Below are 15,151 nucleotides of genomic sequence, written 5' to 3'. Positions count from 1 at the left end.
CATAACACCGGAAACCTTGTGGCGGGTTGCAATACGTAGTGACGGCCGCAGGGTGGTGCTGTGTACCACACTTTGTCCTTAAGAGTACTCTTAAAGCCTAAATGGTTTATTTTAATTAAGAACCATGAAAATGTAAATGATATCAAAACCAAGATAAATCATCTATTAATTAGGTAGATGAAAGACTGAGCTCAGAAAACTCTTAAATGGTAAAACCTATTATCAGATTTACAAACCTTTGTTCAATGTTACACAATTGTATCAAAATGTAAACGATTAAATGTTTCCCTTAACAAAAAGCACAACAACTGTTCCTGCGTAGATTATGTTTTATACGTTTCACATATAAAATGATTGTTAATTTTTTTTTAAAGTTTATCGTCACACTGTCACAAGTTATGCTAATCCTGTGTGATAAAATATTGATTGAACTGTATGAAATAGTTCAGAACATGGAGATTTGGGCCTATTTGAAGACTTTTGCGCAGCATTGAGATAATGAAGTATTTTCAATGAATGTAATGAAAATGCAGACTTCTAATGTGTGAATCCACATAATTCAAATTAAGAATCATAGTATTTCTCACCACCCAAATAAATGTTTATTCATTTACATATTTATAAAAAAGGTTTAAAATCCAATCTTTCTCCCTCTGGATTTCAATCACAGACGACTCTCCGGTCTACACCACATTCTGTGATTTGGAAGGACATAAGAACGATACATAAAATTCTCTGTACAATATTGTTTTATATATTTCTTAAACCATTCTGATTATGCATTAAGAAATGAACAAGGAAGAATTTGTATAGTGCAAAAAAGCTTGACCATCTCCCAACAGTTATAAACTGTTTATACAATACTATGTAAAGGTTTAAACATGAGACATTACGCCAAAAGCAAAGTTCGTAGAAAGTGCCAAATATTTCCAATGGACACCTGAATCACAAACTGTGGCTATCCTTCATACTGATTCTGTAAGAATATATTGTATGTTGTGCATAATCCCAACATTCCCACATAAATATAGCATGTGATAATTAATGAAAACAAAATAGATAAAGATGATGAGCTTTCTTTTGACACAGTGATTAAACTAAATCCTCTACATATTCTTTTTCGGGTGAATGCATGATGGTCGATTGGTTTGTTTGCGAGAGTCCCAACAGTAACACAGTTACAAACGATTTATTTCTGGTTCTTCAGCAGTTCATCAATCTGGGTTTTGTACATGTTCTTCACATCTTCAAGGTCCAGTCTCAGCTCCTCTGCCTCTTCAGCCTTTTCTCCGTACATCTGCAGGATAGTGTTGTGCCTCTGCTCCAGCTCCTGCAACGCACAGCCCCACACACATTAGAAGAACCTCTGCAAATACAGCATCAAGGTATCCTGTATCTGCTTTCACAGCCTTTACCTTGAGTTGAACTTTCAACGAGGGGATCTCCTGCACCATCTCCTCGATCTCATCGTTTTGATTGGTGAGTCGGACCAGCTCTTCTGCCATTACAGCGCGACTCCTCTCTAGACTGGAGATCTCAAGCTGCAAAAACAGGAGGACAGGAAGCGGGTACAAAGCTGGGTTTTAGTGCAGAGCATGACCCGTTGTTTTCTATCAAAATGTTCATTTTCCTGTTGATGCGTTTGGTTTTACCACATTTAAAATTGTACGGAAACATTGTAGATTTGGCCAGCCTTCTGTCTGGTGACATGTAGCAGAACTATCAAACTAATACATACATTTTTAAGAAGCTTTTATGTGGCTTTTGTTCTGAATTGCTACCTGCAGTTGTGTCATCTCTCCTTCTCTGAGCTTGAGCTGAGACTGGAGGTTCTCTACGAAGCTGGAGCCTCCAGACAGCCTGGCGGCCTCGTACAGGTTGGTCCCGCTCATCGTCATCGACATGGTCATGTTACCCAAAGAGTGGTCTAAACAGTCATCCTGTGGAATAATAATACAAAAGTACAGGGCCGGTCAAGCTACACATATCCACACACGCACACTAATCATCACCATCATTATTACTCCCAGCGTGTACCTGGGAGAGCATAGAGGTGTGTAGAGCAGCAGTGTCTGCCCCACTGATTGAGCTAGAGCGGGACAGGGAGGGTGTGGAGGAGGCTGGAAGCTCTCCTACAGAGTGAGTCATGGTCTTCCGCTCCTAATGAGAGAACATTTCACAACTTTTAGAGAACAGAATCAAGACATCTTAACTGTCTAAATTGAGAAATTCTGATGAAACGGACTAAAGATTGATGATCTCTAAATCGTCCTAAACCTTATCCTTGAGTGCCTCATGTGCCAGGTAGCATTTCTTCTTCTCTTGCTCCACCTTCATCTTCTCCATCTCTAACTGATTGGCCAGCAGCAGCTGGTGGAAGAAGCAAAAAAAAAAACAATGCACGTGAGGGAGTTGTTTCTTTAGAGGAGAACAACAAGAGTAAGAGGGAGCGTTAAGGTACCTTTTCTTTCTTGGCGTCTTCTAGCATCCGGATGTGTTCTCCTCGCAGATTTTCCAAATCGACGTGCTCCCTACGTTGAGATAACGAGCAATAAGTCACTACAAACAACCAACGGTATCACAGACACAAAACCGGTGAAATACCCCTGTGACATACCTAAAATTAAAATGAGCACAAAAGTGTGCAATATAATGACAATTCTCTAAGAGCTTTTCTACTGAAAAAGCAGATATACTGTTCCTCAAGCAGCCACAAGCTGTATACAACATTACTTTAAGTAGTCATACTTTCAGACAAATTTACACCTTTCAGTATGAGCTAAAAATGCCCCGAGGTAGCCAGGGGTCAAACTTAGTATCTAATCAAATGCGTTAACCATTGCACCACTGGCCCATTAACGGTGACTTGACATCTCACAAAAGTTAACCGTGTGGCAGAAAGGCCATGTGTGCATGCATGAGTCATTCTGCCAGGGGAGGTCCCCCTGGCCTCTGCTTCACACTCTGAATCACAGATGGGTTTGTTGTGAAACAAAAACACTCTCCAGGAATCATTAGCATTACAAGGGGAGATGTGGTGTGACTGCAAGTGTTGTTGTAACAAGAGAAACTATGCAAGTAATATTCACACATATGTATCTGTAAAACATCCAACAAATGTTAGATAATCAGGGTAAAAATGCAGTGACTGCAGCATAAAATTCACAGTCTACTGATGTTTTAAAATAAGGTTTCTGGAAACAGTGACACAAATAAAACTCAACCATGCATCCTGTCATCTATCTAATGCCACACATTCATGAATAAATGCCTTGATAGAAAACTAGTACAACTAGAGAACAGGATTAGTGACGATGGCTGGATGTACCTCATCACCTAACATTGTAGGCTTGAGTTTTAAGTTGTGATTTGTTACCTGCTGCTCTCATCCTCAAGTTTGTCTCTCTTGTTCTTCTCAGCATCCAGCTGTGCCAGGAGTCGGGCCTTGTCCTGACGGAACAGGGAGTTCTGGGACTCGAGAGAGGCCAGCTGGGACTTGATGGACAGAAGGTCTTCTGTGGCAGATCGCTCCTTCTCCACAGCAACAGCCAGCTGTGCCTGGGCATCCGCTGGTGAAAAAGAAAAGGGAGATAAAAAAAAGAAAGATGTAAAGCTTTTCGCTTACTTTGTACAATACTGGATGGTGGTGTTTGTTTTTCACATACAGTAAAACTCCTCTTACCTAGCCTATCAGAGATGCTTGTCTCCAGTTTTTCCCAGGATGCCGTCTGTCCGCCCAATGAGGCCTGTAAGTTCTCAATCTGTCGCAGTAGGGGTCGTGTTGCAGAGGTAACACTCTGACTGAGCTCCTGGTTCCTCGTCTCTGCCTCCTGAACCCTCTGTGGAAGATGAAAAGAAACAAAAAACGGTGTGCATTAAGTTAAATAAATTCTGTCCTGGTCAAAATTCTGGTTATTTCTACTTCTTGCCAAAGGGAACCAGCTTGGTAGGACATCTTCTACTCATCATATTATGTTACCTGCTGCAGCTCACTGATCTCCTCCCTCAAATAATCTTCTTTTCTTGCTTGCTGTTGCTCAGCCCTCTGCAGAGCCAGTCTCAGGTCCGCCACCTATATACAACATTAAAGAGAGTTAATAAAGGTTGTACTGTTGAACTTTGCAGGGTTTCAAATGAATGTCTAATACAGAAAATAAGGAACACTAAATCAGAAAGGCTTGCTTTCATGTGTGAAATTAAATACAAAATACCATATTAGCATGCTTTACTGACTTTGGCAACTGACTATTTCTGTCTAGCTTAAGTAGCGTCTTCAACAAAATGATCAAGAACATGCTGCAGACATTCACTACAATCACCAAAGCAATTTTGAGAATGAAACTAAATCTGGGTATAGTGATGGAATCACACACCGTCAACCATGTGTGCTTGTGTGAGTGAGTAATCATAACAGGCAAATGTTTGGTTATGGGCTGCAGCATCTCCTGTACTACAGGAAATCAAACAATTAGCAGCAAATAATAGCTGAACAACTGACTCCCATTTGAGGTTTATTAAGGCTGCACCAAAGCCTACTGCAGTGTAATGTATGCACGGTGTGCTGGGTTGCTCATGCAGCTCATGTGTCTACAGCCCGAACCTGTGTTACCTGATTGGCAAGCGCCTCTTGGTGCATCCTGGCCTCCTCCTGGACCGTCTCAAGAGTCAGGCTCAGCTGCTCCTTGGCCTGCGTTTCCCTGCTAAGGGCCGCCTCTTCGGCCTCACTCGTTCTGCTGACGTGTGCCTTGTGAAGTCCTGCCAGCTCCCTGACAACAGAGACGTCGAAGTAGACCATCAACATCACAACCCTATTACAGTGCCGTCCCTATTTCAAAGAACAGTGGGACATTTGCTGTTGTTGGGCTCTGTACTTCAGCACACTGGAGCTGAAATGAAACAATGGCGATGGGGTATTTATTATTCTAAGTATATGCTAATTTGTACGATTTCTCTCTGTCCCTTTAAAACTGGGGGACTATGTATAAAAGTGGTTACAGTTCCCATACTGTTCACTCAGTGTCGAAGTAAACATCTCCAAATAAAAAGGTGGAAGTCAACACGTTAACCTCAATTTTCATTGCATCATTTTAAATCCAATAAACTCAAGTACCTCACAATAAATGTGTCACTTTTTAAATACTTCATCTGCACTGTTTCCTCTGCCAACCATGAAATAATACAATGAGATGTGAAGTACAATTGCTGGCTTGTGAGATTAAATGTAGGGTAAGAGTTCTCGTTGTTCTATTCAGTATCAACAGAAGGGTGTGTCAGTGTTTACTTATACGAGCCGTCCAGAGCAGCCTGGAGGCTCCTGTTGTTCTCCTGCAGCTCCTCAGAGTCCGTCTGCAGTCTGCTCAGCTCCTTCTCCTGCCGCTCCACCACAGCGTTCAGCTTCTTGATGTTCTCCCTGTGCTGTTTCTCCACCTCTTCTTTCCCATCTAGAACCTAAACACACAACAAAAAACACGCAGCCATGATTATACTACATTTGGTTATTTAAGATAATCAGAACTATATAATAGTGAGAAGTGCTGTAACTGAGGAACAGATGTCAAGACTTTGGGGGAAAACAAATAATGTTTTACATATGTTGAAAGAAGAGAAAAAGATAGCGGCATTAAAAGTGGTAAATCAAAGTCAATTTAAAATAAAACTGGAAATTTAATTTAACACTAAATTGAAAAAGTGGAAAAAAATAAATCGGACTAAAATGTAGATACGGTTCCTCTGAATCAAAATTGATAGTAACTGATAATGACAACTTCTTCACATGTATCACCAAACCTCAAAAGTGTAATTTCCCGATTGCAGGGAAAACATTCATTCTCTGTACTACAAGCTGACCTGCTGCAGTTGCCGGAGCTCCTCCTCCTGCTCCTTGATTTTCCTCTGCTGCTTGGTGATCCTCGTGTCGCTCTCCTTCTCCTTCACGCGCAGTTTCTTGATGATGTTGCTGTGCTGCAGCTGCTGCTTGGACAACTTTTCGCCTCAAAAGTAAACAAAAATAAACACAAGATGCTGAGATGACACCCACTATGCCTGAGCAATATTTCAGTAACAAGCTGTTCATTCGAACATTCACGCTCTACTGCTACAAGATTGATGCGTGCATAATGTCTTCCCTGATCAATTATATCCTACGATTTTTTCCATTAATTCATAACCTCAGTCAAATAATTACAGACGAGTCTTTCGGGGCTTAGTGCTGTACAGTAGAAGCAGCTTTGGTACTATGCGAGACCGTCCTGGCTTTGTGGCGAACATTTTCTCGACTCTACATTCTGTCTGGAGTGGTATTCTGTGGGTTGGTGGAGGGGAAGAATTACAGTCTGCTACATAATTTAGTCTTACCTTCTTCCAGCAGGCCTCTGATCTGCTCCTCCTTCTCTCTGATGATCTCTAGTGTATCACTGGAGTGAAGTCTTGTAGAAAGCTCTTCTCGCAGGCCTTTTATTTCCTGTAGCATAGAGAGAAATGTCATCTTTGACTTTGGACATCTTAGATTTGGGATTTAAACATACAAGTAGATAGATATGGGTTAGTTGTAAAACGAATAAAGCATTTGTAGCTCTTGGAGAACTATCTCGGTTTGCTGCTGAGGGAGAGCGGAGCCTCAGATTATTAATACATGAATTACCTTCTTGGCTATGTCTCTTTCTTTGCATGCCAGCTGAGCCTTCCTCTCTGCATCTGCTATGCGCTGCGTGAACTCATCCTTTAGGGACTGAACAGTGGAGCTCTCCTCCTTCAGGCTTATCACTTCACTAGAGGATGAACGGACTCATTAGTGGAAGAGCTCATTGTCAAAAGCCGTACAGCCTCAAAGCGAGGATGGCTTGTAAAGCTCTGCAGGAGTAGATTATTTAAAGCATTTAACAATCACTATGACTTCATGAAAACATCACTTGAAATGTTCAGCATTATCTCTTCAGTGTAGTTACAATAATTACAAAAACAGCTTTCTTATCAACCTTATGTATTTACAGTGCCATTGTGCACCATGTGTGTGTGTGTGTGTGTGTGTGGCGTATACTCACTCTTTGAGATTGTCACACTGCTCCTCCAGTCTGGCCTTGTCTTTGCTGACTGCCAGCAGCTGAGACTCTCTCATCTCAAGGCGGCCTGATAGCTCGTCAATGACCTACAACACGTCCACAACATTTGATTGTGTCTCAAACAGCAGAGCCTGAACATATAAATGTCACTCATGAGGTTTAAATATACGGTGAGTTTTACAGTTCGTACAGCATAACAAATTCTGGGACTAATGGGAGAAATACTGATATTTGACGCAATGTTTTTGAACAAAAATGCTTACAATATATGGGCAGATATTTTAAAATACACTAGTGTTCAATTGTCTTCAACCACATGGAAAAATTGTGATTAAAGCTATTAGACGGGTGAAACATAAAGTCTTGCTCCGGACAACAAGAACAGAAGAATTCATAAGATGATATGGAAATGTGATGCGATAATGTAGCAAAGCTATTCACTTCTATTTTGCATGAAGGCTATGCAAAATACTGAGCTGGTAGAAATGCATTAGTTGTTACCCCAGAGTTATTTACCATGATCCATGCAGCTATATTGACTTTGTCAACATACATAAACATATATGTAAATAAAACGAATCTTTACGATTGATACCGTTCGCTACCTAGGAACACAATGATTATGCTACCTTTTGAAACTCCAAAATCTGAACTGTCGAGACACTTTTCATCTCTTCTGTGATTGGTGGAGTGATCTGTTGCTCGGCTTTGGAGGTGGGATCACACAGAGCGCCATTTGCCTCAGATTCCTGTTCCGTCAACTCTTCAGGCTGCTCACTATTGACAGGCGTAGCGCTCCGTCCACTCTCCTCCATCTCATCCAGCGACTGCTCCATCATGGTTTCAGTAAAGCCCTCTTCTCCTTCATCCTCCACCACTCCATCTTCCTGCTTCTGGCATATGGCTGACGACACTGTTAAAAGAGGAGGGTCTGCAGTGACGGACGCCAGTGTCCGACTGCCAGGGACGTCATCATCCGAGTTAACCTCACTGACACTCCGGCTATCCAACGACTGCATGCTGAATGAATCTATGCGTTCAAATGCATCCGAGGAGGAGCCAGAGCTCTCTGTGAGTTTGGAATAGTCCTCCAGACGCGGGAAATCTCCACAGGTGGAGGCAGTGAGAAGCTGGAAGGAGCCCTGCATCAGGTGAAGGCCAGCCTTGCCCTCCCCCGTTTCCTGTCTGGAGCTGGCTGAGCTCTCACTCAACACAGACTCATGGTCAAGCACTTCAATGTCACTGGTGGTAGAGGTTCCTGAGGAGAAAGCGCTGACTGGTGGAGAGGGGGTATCATTTTGACGGTCCTCCCCCTTTGAGCCTTTATGCTCTACGAGTACTTCCTTAGGTGGCGGGGAGGGCGAAGGATCACAAGGTGGAGAGCTCAGAGGTGGAGAGCTCTTAGGTTCAGAAGTGACCGCAGCAGGTTCTGGTGAATCTGTAGTATCTTGCTCAGTCTGGTGATCTGATGGAGTCTGTGACGGCTCCGTTTTTGTGTCTAAAGACACTGTAGAGCCAACATCTGTCTTTTCACTGCTCTTGTCGCTGTCAGGGTTACAAGGAAGGTCGCTGGAAGAAGATGGAGAAAGCGGCTGCAGGAGGATGGTGTCTGCGTAAATTGCTGCTGGTTCGGACTCCAGCTCAACTGGCTGGCTCTCAGCTACTGTCTGATTCTCACGACTCTCATCGGCAGGTGCTGACTTTTGAGTCTCCACTTCTGTTAGTGCCACAGCGTCTTCGCTGTTTCTCCTTTCCTTCTCCTGGGGCCGCCTTTGAGACTGAGCAGGGGGTGCAGACACCACCTGGGTGATGGTGACACCATGTACATCTCCGGGAGGCAGAAAGGTACTGAAAAAGTTTTCGGATTCATCCACAACTGTGCGGGTGACAGGCGTAGTGATGGCCTCGGAGGAAGGAGGAGGAGTGGTGGTCTTTTCCTCAGGAGGCGCTTCCCACTGCGTCATTCCCCATCCTCCACTCAATGACAGCTTCCCAGGTATGGTGACATCTGACAGAAAATAAATTGTACCACAAGTTGTAGCAGTAATCCGAAATTTGCATCAGGCAACATTAGCTTTTTTACTACCCTATGTTACACTACTTACCATCAAAGGGCATTACAACCGTGTTACCCCATTGGTCCTCTTCTTTGATGTCCAGAACTCGGTCGATTGACTTCTGAGCTGTCGTTAAAGCTTGTTTGGCGAAGCTGGACAGAGATGCGTTGAACCAACTCATTTTGGGCTGTCAGGCTAACGTTAGCTTAGCTATCACCAAGTTGTGAAACTGATCTTACGGGGAAATTTAGAGTTACCACACAACGTACAGTCACTTAAACTGTGTTTGCATGTTTCATTATCAACGATAACCTGCTGCGAACAATACTTTGCAATTTCCAAATGTTGTTCTGTCCAGAAACGCTTTGTTGACAGCTAGCTAGCTACCGCTGTACTAGTTAGCAAAGCTGTAAATCAGCCAACGCATAGCGTTAAAGGGACAGATACAGTTAGTCCGCAAACTGGCCAGTTGGCATTCAAAACCGCATGATTTCTCATGTAGAAACACAGGTATCTCTAATACCACATCTAGAACTCTACGACAATTAAAAGCAAAATAATCAGAGCTTTTTTCGGGCTCCTTCGCTCGGCTGTCATCGTTTGTTTTGGTCGCTCTCAGCTTGTAGCCCCATTAGCGTTAGCCTGCTCGCTACTTCCTTTTCCACGTAGCATGGTGACGTCACGGCCCGGTCTGACGACAGTCCGCTGGTCTGACTCGGGATGAAATCCACAAACATGCATTTTTAATATTTAACTTAAGGATGTGTGCATTAATGCAATACGTATATTTGCGTTTTAGCCTTCTTTAGTTTCTCAAATCTACATGAATACGCTTCAATTCCCACAAATTAATGCGAGTACATAAAGAAAATAGAAACTTTGTAAGAAAAACATTTTTTATTCCCGTTCACACATCATTATTATTGTCTGTCAATTACCACATCTGTGGTTTCTGAAACTAAAAAAAGCTGTGTTGGGATAAATAAATATTCAAAACCAGAACATGTACACAATAATATTTACCAAAGTAACCATTTGTTTGTCTCTTTGCTTGCACGTTAGCACGCTTTAGGTTGTAGTGCAGACAACACATTAATGCAGAAATCCTCAACATTTGTATCCCCAAAAGAAAAGACATGGTATGAAATATGATTTTGGCTTTTCAGTGCAAAACATTAGTCAATAAGTACATTAAAACAATTAAATTAAGTACACTCATTTACACTGTGACTTAACACACTGTAAACGGTTCCAGTTATTAGGCCATTTTAAATATGCTGCATCCAAGAAACAAGAATGACATCGACTGGTTGTGGGAGTGCTTGAGTTCATCCTATGAGGTAAAGCAGAGTCTGAACAACATGGTTTGGGGTGTGGTGGCATCAGCTACAGCCAGCTCTTGTCCGTTAGTCAGCCCCAGCTCTGAAAAAAACATGTAGTGAGTCAGCATATTCACAGTGTATTCAGCTCACCAATTCAGAGTGTAGGCAAACACATTCAGTAAATAAAGCACCTCACCCTTCAGGGTTTTGGACAGATTTGGCCGTGTCCTCTGCTCAATCGAAGCTACAGACTGTAAGACAAAATACCAACTGAATGTAGGCTCAAACCAAAACGGGCATGATTGCGTATTAATAGTAATAAAAACACAAACAAAAAAAGGTTATTTACCTGTAAATATAATGTTTTGTTCTTTCCTTCCACTGTCGCGGTTATAGCAGGTGATTTCATTTGTCTAAAGAAAAAGAGTATAATTGGTTGTTGAAGGTAATGTGTAATGAACAAAAAAATATCGAACAGCAAGCAAATATAACCATAAGTTAGGTAGGGTGGTACAGTGCAGTGATAAGTAATAAATCATAATAAGGAAGCTAAACCTACAGGGAGGCACTCTCAGTCAGGTGGTCCAACATCTCCTGGAGTTTGGAAGATGGAGAAAAGTGCAAGTCCAGAGGTATTTGGCTGCAGGCTGTACAGTTTTCCTGCAACAGAAGTGAACGTTAACATGTGTTTTATAAAAAAAGGTAAATTTATCACTGCAGCAATTATGAGCTGGGCAGATGAAATTCAGGGACAAACCTTCCGTTCTGCTTCAAACGTGTAGGTGTACAGGCCGTCAACATCGTTGAAGACCATGTAGTTGTTGAGAGGTATGTAGGCACTGCAGATGCAAAAAGTAATACCATGAGAAATAATGACAAGCACGCATGGTTCATACAGATCTTCACTTTGTGCGTATGGCTGCCAAGCAGAACCTGCAAACTCACCTTGATGCTATTTTGAAAACCTCGGTTGCGCAAGCAGCTGGGTAAAATAAAATATGGAAAAAACACAGTTACCTCCGGGTACACAGTTCTGTTTACAGACAGTAACTATACTCATAACTGTTTGGAAATGATTAACTCTCAAATGGCAGAGCATACAATCTTTGATAGAGGCATCAGCTCCACAGCTCTCTAGCACACCGCCACATTTATTCAAGCTACTTACCAGCTATGACAGCATTGGTAGACGCTACAGCAGGAATTATCCTCTTTACAACACCTGCAACATTTAAATAGAATATAAAAAATATATACATTTTGTGTACTAAAAATGGACAATCAAAGATATAAAAGTATATACATCTGCTGATCAGAGTGAACATCAATAAGACATGAGAGAGAGGCAAAGGTATCAAACCTCAAAAATCATTTAGACAACAAATTTAGCTGTTTTATGTTCTTTTATGTCTTTCAGCGGAGTTGCAAGTACATGAGCGGTGTTCTGTTGGTGGCGGAGAGATGTGCCTCGTGTGCTCACCCTGGGTTAGTCTGTATGTGACTCCTGTTATGTTGAAATCTGCTGCCCTCTCCAGGGATCTCTGGTACACCCACTGGATATGCTCTGGGTCATCCCCGTCCAGGACCACACCATCTACTCCACATACACACAAACGAGAAGTTTTAAAAGCCCCTTAATGATCATTCTAAACATTACAAAGCCCATTGAACAGAAATGATAACTGCCATGTGATTCATACCTCCAAAGGGCATCTCTTTGGGCCACAGCAGCATCCGGACGTACTCAACGCAATGTTCTGGCAAGCGAGGCATTGAGGCTATTGTACACATGGGGAAGTTGATCTACAAAAACAGGTGGATTTTTTTAGCCACAACAAACAGACCAGGAGAGGATTCTGTAAGACCCCTATGTCGTGGTTGTAAACATTATTTTATGTTTAAAGAAATGCTTCCTCACCTGAGGAGGGTAAAGCTCGAGGGTACAGTCGATGCAGGCGGTCATGCCAGGGAGGATGACTCTAGCGTTGCCTTTGAAGCCTTCCGTCCCACCATCAATTAAAGGAATGATGGAACCTGGGTCTAAGACACCATCCACATACACCAGCAAAGACAGCTGCAGAGGAAGACACAGGGTCATTACAAAAAATATGTTCCTTGTAGCACATGTACCAGCTTTGCCATTTCAAATTCAGACATTTATGTATAGAAATGCATTCGGCCAAAGTTTCGCGACAGAGATTGCAGTGAAGAGCAATAACTTACCAGCATACCATTCATCCACCTCCTGGCAAATACAGAGTCCAGTCCACAGACAATTATATGGAATTCTAGATGAATGAAAGAACAAAATCTTATGACGCAAAAACTTAATGCATTGTAGCACTGAAAAAATGGAACGCTGTATCATTTAAAATAATCTTATCAGTGGCTATATGAGAGGAACACCACGGTTTGTTGTAGAAAGGGAACCAGTGTTCTCCAAAATAACAAGCAAGTTGCAAGTAAAATGAATGTTTGGCTCTTGTTAACTGATGAAATGGCTTTTTAGTCCGTTTCTTTTGGTCACATGTATTGTACACGGGATTGTTACACCCTCTCCCACTCCACATTAGTAAAGTTGCAACTAAAAAAAGTCTTAATGATACTTACGTCTGTAGAATGTTTCATCTATGTCTTGAATTTTCTTAAAATGTCTGCACAAAGCATTAAGGAGAAGTTTAGTTTGGAGAGAATGTCAGTGTTGCTTTCACTACCCAACAACTAACCAACTGTCTATTCTACTTTTTTTTTTAAATAGTGATTTTCTGACATGGGGATTAGCTGCTTGCAACATTTTACACCTTTTGATCACGTGGATTGTGGTTTGGACTTTTTAAAACAACTGCATTTATATCAAGCGTCTAAAATCTTGCAATAGTTGTTCCATCAAAAGGATACGGGACTACACAGCATCCAGGTATGCGGTTGTTGACGAAATCAGCTGCAACATCCGCCTTGGGTCGACCTACATCTTTTGGCCTGGTCAACATCACACACACATTAAAAGAACAAATCTGACTGCTTCAAACACTACATTTAACGATAATACATGCATGAAATTTACATTTAATTTTCACGTAATTTTTCTGACCTGAAGAGAAACTGTCGATTTAGGTTTGACACATCAATGGTGTCCATGTCGACAACATGAATGTTGCGAAAGCCCGATAAAGCCTGAGCAACAACACAAACAAAAAACAAACAAAGTGTTGGCCATTCGTTAAAGCATAAATCCAAATACTTCTAAAATATAATAGTGATCCTACCAGGTCTTTCAGCAGCTCACATCCCAGACCACCAGCACCAATGACCAGGATTTTGCAGGTTTCTAGCATAAACTGCAATGACTGTGGGGAGAAGCGATGAATACATTATGTATTAAAGCAATGCAAGATGACACAGGTGACAAATAACAACAAACTTGCATGATTCCGATCCCGGTAGTTGTTACCTCTGTGCTGGGTTCAAAGTCAGGATGCGTGAAGGGCCCCGACCTTTCCAGAAACTTATTGATATGGTTCCACCGACCCTCCCACTCACAGTTGCGTCCACTGCCTCCATCCACCACCATCCTGTAGACAACAACACAAGCACATTGAGGATGTGTCATCAGCAGTATTTGATGGTTTATGGCATGCATAACATGGTTTCGTTTGATATCACACAAAAGCCTCTACGTCTACTGGGATCATGCAAAAAAAAATAAAAAATCAATCAAAACCTAAACATAATACTGTGGTTATCTGTCACATAGTAAGGGCGCTATTTACAGTTCAGAGCAGGTAGTGCAGTCATTTAGCATTCACTCGTGTTCTGATGTCTGTCCTATCTGCTCTAACGTGGGTGACGTTGAGTTATTTAAATGCTCCATCAAATGTATTAAATCATATAGCATATTTATGACATGTGGGCTCTTCTGACCCTCTGGCTTTTTAATGGTTATCTAGCTTTCTTCTCTTGACAGGACAGTTCCACCGGCTGCTAGGCTAGGTGAATAGCTAGCATGTCAACTGGAAGAAGGTAGAGTATAAACCTCTAACTTTGCATAGAGGTGAAAGATACCTTCTATTTTTTTTACTGTATAGACGTGTTAGCTACTCACGAGCAGCTGGTCAGTATTTTTTACCCTGGTCTAGACTCTCTGTACGCTCTTTATAATAAATGTCCGATTAGCTTCTTCCGATAGCTAACGTTAACCTTCCCTGTGCCTGGTAACCTCAAACCTTCCGCCAGTTCTACCAATTCATCACTAACTTCTCAGTCAGCTCCACTACTCTCCTTCTTTTCTTCTCCCTAAAAAGAGAGAATAAAAGAAGGTTCATTCATGCTGTGCTTTCGTAGGTTAATGGAGATTTGAAAGCATCTTTCGGTCAGTTAATGACTGTGTTTCTTGCTTGTTTCTTCGGCAGCTACTTACGGCTCATCCGCGTCCGCCATGTTTGGCCACTTATATGCATTCAAATGCCGACGTCAACGGTAGTAAATACAAGTTGTCGTGGGCAATACTATCAAAATTGACCCAAGGCCAAAAATAGATGTAGAAACAGTATGTATATGAGCCCAACATAGCTATTGTTGTCATCTATAGCTCTGCACTGGAGATAATAAAAGGCATACAATCTAACTTAGCATTAGCTATGCAGTTTTAGCTTAGTTTCAATATGTCCGATAGTTATGAAGGCAGCATTGTCAACAGTCCACTACAAAGACGGTA

The 15,151-nt window shown here is 41.9% G+C and overlaps 2 protein-coding genes across 5 annotated transcripts; both read right to left on the bottom strand.

Moving 5' to 3' along the window:
- Positions 1–579: 579 nt before the first annotated feature.
- Positions 580–9,774, bottom strand: tmf1 (TATA element modulatory factor 1). The gene is made up of 17 exons (XM_076095719.1): positions 9,164–9,774; positions 7,688–9,066; positions 7,041–7,144; positions 6,641–6,767; positions 6,355–6,460; positions 5,848–5,990; positions 5,282–5,448; positions 4,610–4,766; positions 3,980–4,072; positions 3,683–3,839; positions 3,377–3,569; positions 2,462–2,531; positions 2,278–2,370; positions 2,038–2,160; positions 1,782–1,940; positions 1,416–1,541; positions 580–1,330 (listed from the first exon to the last, which is right to left on the bottom strand). The coding sequence occupies exons 1-17, from the start codon at positions 9,294–9,296 to the stop codon at positions 1,190–1,192; spliced, it is 3,471 nt and encodes a 1,156-aa protein (XP_075951834.1). The 5' UTR covers positions 9,297–9,774; the 3' UTR covers positions 580–1,189.
- Positions 9,775–9,993: 219 nt separating this feature from the next.
- On the bottom strand, positions 9,994–14,891 carry uba3 (ubiquitin-like modifier activating enzyme 3). 4 transcript variants are annotated; one of them, XM_076096056.1, is made up of 18 exons: positions 14,855–14,891; positions 14,692–14,730; positions 13,889–14,009; positions 13,704–13,784; positions 13,529–13,611; positions 13,336–13,416; positions 13,048–13,091; positions 12,661–12,725; positions 12,356–12,511; positions 12,138–12,240; positions 11,918–12,031; positions 11,606–11,659; positions 11,383–11,419; positions 11,195–11,276; positions 10,997–11,097; positions 10,787–10,850; positions 10,634–10,688; positions 9,994–10,537 (listed from the first exon to the last, which is right to left on the bottom strand). In XM_076096056.1, exons 1-18 carry the CDS (start codon positions 14,872–14,874, stop codon positions 10,449–10,451), a joined length of 1,389 nt encoding a protein of 462 aa, XP_075952171.1. In that variant the 5' UTR covers positions 14,875–14,891; the 3' UTR covers positions 9,994–10,448. The 4 variants fall into 4 exon arrangements, 3 of the variants coding, with proteins under 3 accessions (XP_075952171.1, XP_075952172.1, XP_075952170.1); XM_076096057.1 differs by lacking the exon at positions 14,692–14,730 and having other exon boundaries at positions 14,855–14,889; XM_076096055.1 differs by lacking the exon at positions 14,855–14,891 and having other exon boundaries at positions 14,692–14,828.
- Between the last annotated feature and the right edge of the window lie 260 nt (positions 14,892–15,151).

The sequence above is a fragment of the Anarhichas minor genome, unplaced genomic scaffold (assembly GCF_050575085.1).
Source record: "Anarhichas minor isolate MPS153535 unplaced genomic scaffold, ASM5057508v1 ptg000021l, whole genome shotgun sequence".
Lineage (NCBI taxonomy): Eukaryota > Metazoa > Chordata > Actinopteri > Perciformes > Anarhichadidae > Anarhichas > Anarhichas minor.
This window is presented reverse-complemented; position numbering and strand designations above follow the sequence as displayed.

Excerpts from the sequence above, each read along its gene's own strand:
- uba3 (XM_076096055.1), bottom strand. The coding sequence starts at position 14,759 with ATGAACCTTCTTTTATTCTCTCTTTTTAGGGAGAAGAAAAGAAGGAGA. Across the intron at positions 12,512-12,660 it reads GGTGGATGAATGGTATGCTG|CTGTCTTTGCTGGTGTATGT; the intron begins GTAAGTTATTGC and ends CTTCCTCTGCAG. Across the intron at positions 11,098-11,194 it reads CGTTTGAAGCAGAACGGAAG|GAAAACTGTACAGCCTGCAG; the intron begins GTTTGTCCCTGA and ends CTTCTGTTGCAG.
- tmf1 (XM_076095719.1), bottom strand. The coding sequence starts at position 9,296 with ATGAGTTGGTTCAACGCATCTCTGTCCAGCTTCGCCAAACAAGCTTTA. Across the intron at positions 9,067-9,163 it reads GGTTGTAATGCCCTTTGATG|ATGTCACCATACCTGGGAAG; the intron begins GTAAGTAGTGTA and ends ATTTTCTGTCAG. Across the intron at positions 4,767-5,281 it reads GCTCTGGACGGCTCGTATAA|GGAGCTGGCAGGACTTCACA; the intron begins GTAAACACTGAC and ends CTCTGTTGTCAG.